The sequence below is a fragment of the Crocuta crocuta genome, unplaced genomic scaffold (genome assembly GCF_008692635.1).
Source record: "Crocuta crocuta isolate KB4526 unplaced genomic scaffold, BGI_CrCroc_1.0 scaffold1749, whole genome shotgun sequence".
In the NCBI taxonomy this organism is placed as follows: Eukaryota; Metazoa; Chordata; class Mammalia; order Carnivora; family Hyaenidae; genus Crocuta; species Crocuta crocuta.
The window spans coordinates 94,860-99,126 of NW_027528698.1; the positions used below are offsets into that span (position 1 = coordinate 94,860).

Sequence of the window (4,267 nt, forward strand, 5' to 3'; positions counted from 1 at the left end):
TGTCCCACCCTCTTTCCACAAAAACCTTTCATTTTATACAACTCCTTGGAGTTCCCATCTGCTTACTAAATGGAATGCTGCCAAATTCATAAACTGTTTAATAAAGCGAATTAAACCTTCGAAATTTACATAGTTTAATTTTATTTTCTAAGAAGGTTATCTTCAATTTTTTTTCAAACATCGTTTTCATTAATTGGCTTTACAGGCTAAAGTGCATAGTAAAGACAAAAAAGGAAATGCATACATAGGAAAATGACATGTTTCTCCCCAACATTATTGATCTTCCATTTCTTAATATTCATTTAAAACACAAAAACTATTGAGAGTTCTTTAAAAAATAAAAATAAATAAAAAGTGCAGAGAGGACTTAATCAGTTCTATAGTTTAGACACCATAATTAACATTTTGAGTGTATATGGGTGCTTCTCATCATAGGGGATATATATGGAAACGCAAAGTTCTTGGGTTTTGAAATTATGCATCCAACTTCTCAAATAAGCATGAAAGTTTGTCTCCAAAACAGTCTTGCTTATGTAATATATTCCATTAAAAATCTTCAGGGAAGTTTTGTAAAACTCCCTTGAGCCAAAAGGTGAGGGGCTTGCAAATAAGGACATACCAACCATTGTTTGATCTCAAACTCTATTACCATAAAAGGTCAGGGGTTGAGCAACCTAGCTCCTCCTGGCTGCAGCAAGCCTCTGAGACGTAAATCTTTAGTGAACATTGTGATTAGAATGGTCAAACATGTTCTTCAAGCGACTGTTAAGCAACCCCCCACCTCTAACCGCAAAATTCTTGGTTCTGTACACTGGCTTCGCCCCTCTCCCTATATAAACCCTGAGCGATGGCTTGATGGCGCGCTCTTCCGAGGATTCTTTGAGGACGCTTTGGGTGCTCCGGAGGGGGCCTTAAGGCCTGACTAAAATAAACCTGAATAACCAACTTCTTTTGTGTTTGTGGGCTTTGTCCTCAGTGATTCTCCTTTGGAAAAGGTGGTCTAACAGTTTAAGCAACCAGTTTTTATACAAACCATTTTTATACAAACAGTAAAATAGTTTATTTTCCCGGAAAATAAAATCTGTAGTTATTTCAACTAAAACGAGAAACTGCCAAAAAATCTGTTTCTGGTCACATTTTTCCTTCCATCTAACAAGATAATTTTCTACCATTGAACTCACTGTGACATGACATAAAGTCTATATCTTGTTTCATTACCTGGGTTCGAAGTTGTTGGATTTCTGTTTCAAGCTCTTTAATTTTTTCTTCTCTTTTTTGAAGTTCAGCTTGAGCTTCCTGTCGAGCTGTGAATTCTTCATCGAACTGCAATGATCACCACCATAAATGTACACTTAATAAGATAGTTTTGAAAAACCTTTAAACAATGTTATGTATTAAATAAGTGGAGTGTGTTTTGCTTCAATGAATTCCCAGTTCATTCAGAAAATCAAACCTCTAGATTATTTTCATGACAATTAAGCACCCCTGTGGGAGTGGGGTATTGCTTATGGTATTACTAAAGAAGAAATGTGGCCCGAAAACAAGATAAACAAACCTACTTTCACTTCCAAAAAAAAAATACAAAACAAAATTTGAAAACAGTGGACTGAGAAGTCTCTCTTTACATATAGTGGACATTTATATTGTTTTGTTATTGAAAATTAGGTTTTAGAATTAATCATTTCCTTTAATGTTTCATCTCATAGCTTTAAGTTCACTAAATTAGAAAATGAAAGCTAAAAATTAGCCATCAAGCAGTTCAACTCCTTAACTATATTTAATCTTGAAAAGAGACTGTACTTTTAGAATGCCCAAATGATTGTACATAAATACAAACAAGATATTTCTATTAAAATTTTAATTATCTAGCATCCAAAAAGTGGTGTTCCACAAAATGTGAGAGATTTTACATATGTAAATATGGCATTCTCCTTCAGATGGTTAACTAAAACATTTGCATAAAATGTTACAAGAGAGAAAATAAAAGGTTAAATCGTGGTGCAGTTTGGGTAGGAGTTAAGATGGCGGAATAGTAAGGGGACCCTATGCTTGCCTCATCTTTCAAAATATTTAGATAAATATTAAATCATTCTGAATACCCAAGAAATCAATCTGAGAACTGAAAGACCAAACTGCACAACTAAAGTAAGAGATAAGCCAAATAGTGGAAGGTACCAGGTGTGGAGATGTGATTTGGGGAAGAAAATAATTGTGGATGCTGTAGTGGGGAGGGAACCTTGATCATAGACTAAGGGGTGGTGGGAGAGAAAGAGAGAGAGACAGAAAGACAGGGAGACAGAGAAGAGAAAGGGGAATCCTCTTACTCTGTTGGTGGGAATGTAAATTGGTACAGCCACTCTGGAAAAAGTATGGAATTTCCTCCAAAAGGATACAAAAATACTCATTCAAATGGGCACATACACCCTAATGTTAACAGCAGTTTTAGCAACTACAGCCAAATTATGGAAAGAACCCATGTCCTTTGACTGATGAATGGATACAGAAGAGTGGTGTATACGTGTATTTGGGTATGTGTGTATGTGTGTGTGTATGTGTGTGTGTGTGTGTGTGTGTGTGTATGGGGGGTGTGTGTGTATATATATACGTGTGTACACACACACACACACACACACACACACACACTGGAATATTACAATGAAATCTTGCCATTTGCAATGACCTGGATGGAGCTAGTGTGTATTATGCTAAGCCAAAAAAGTCAGTCAGAGAAAGACAAATACGATATGATTTCACCCATATGTGGAATGTAAGAAACAAAAGATGACCATAGGGGAAATAAAAAAAAGAGAGAAGGAGGCAAACTATAAGAGAGACCCTTAACCATAGAGAACAAACTGAGGGTTGCTGCAGGGGAGGCAGGCAGGGGGATGGACTAAATGGGTGATAGGTATTAAGGCCAGTTGTTGTGATAAGCACTGAGTGTTCTATGTAAGTCAAGAATCACTACATTCTACTCCTGGAACTAATATTACACTACATGTTAACTAATTAGAAGTTAAATAAAAAGTTGAAACATACATATACATACATACATACATACATACAAAATTATAGTGTGTTAAGCAGGAGAGATCATCTAAATGATGAATATCTATTTATTACATCTTGCCCAGCCCTTACCTCAGTCAGGAATCCAAGCAGAACCAAACAAACCTGCATACACAAATATTGCTATGTCCATCTATAAAACATTTGCCCTTTATTACCAATGTCACTTTAAATCATCTTAGATATCTATACTTTATTACAATCACATTATTTCTGTTCCTAAAATTGATAGAGCTTACTGTCTAGAATTGTATTTAGAGTTTGCAGGACAATAAAAATTATATTCACTGATAATAAATATTCATCCTCATAGATTTGACCTTTGGAAATTAAAGAATGTCAAAAAGATCCAAGTCTGAAGAAAGAGTGTGTAAACAAAATGGATAACAATAGTTTTGGGGTCAAACATGAAATACTAATTCTTTTATTCATTGCTACTTGAGTTTCTGGAAAATTTTCCATAGAGGTTAGTCAAAATTGTTTNTTCCTACTTGACTGAGAAAATGAAGCTTTTTCAACTTTACTACTATTCATGTTAAGATTTATCTCATTCTGGGGTATCTGGGTGGCTCAGACAGTTACACATCTGAATTCAGCTCAGGTCATGATCTTGGGTTGGTGGGTTCGAGTCCCATATTGGGCTCACCACTGTCAGCATGGAGCCTGCTTCACATCCTCTGCCCCCCTCTCTCTGCCCAGCCCCTACTCACTCTCTCCCTCTCTCAAAAATAAATGAACATTTGTTTAAAAAAATTATCTATCCTAGGGGTGCCTGGGTGGCTCAGTCGGTTAAGTGTCGGTATTCAGCTCAGGTCATGATCTCATGATTCGTGGGTTTGAGCCCCATGTCGGGCTCTGTGCTGATAGCCAGCTCAGAGCCTGGAGTCTGTTTCAGATTCTGTGTCTCCCTCACTCTCGGAGCCTCCCCTGCTCACGCTGTCTCTTTCTCAGAAATAAATAAAACATTAAAAAAATTAAAAAAATAAAANTATAAATGATTTATTAGTACATCTGAAAATAGGCACACAATGTTTCTGTTTGTAATTTAAAGTGATTCTAATCTGCAAACCCATAGAATAGGAATCACAGAAACCTGAGATATGCAAATTGGAAGACTTCTTACAGGGCAGCTAATCTTATCCTCTTCTTTTAATGATGAAGGAATTAAGATCCAAAAGAGTAAGTAGATTAAAGTCAT

At 36.1% G+C, this 4,267-nt stretch overlaps 1 protein-coding gene across 1 annotated transcript in view; it reads right to left on the minus strand.

Annotated features, from left to right (window-relative positions):
- Nucleotides 1-4,267, minus strand: part of LOC144224336 (protein diaphanous homolog 2-like) — a gene marked incomplete at both ends in the record, with an annotated part of 77,857 nt that overhangs the window by 11,752 nt on the left and 61,838 nt on the right. Inside the window, one exon of the mRNA XM_077755261.1 lies at nt 1,219-1,323. Coding sequence (XP_077611387.1) covers nt 1,219-1,323 — 105 coding nt within the window. The remainder of the gene's footprint in view (nt 1-1,218; nt 1,324-4,267) is intronic.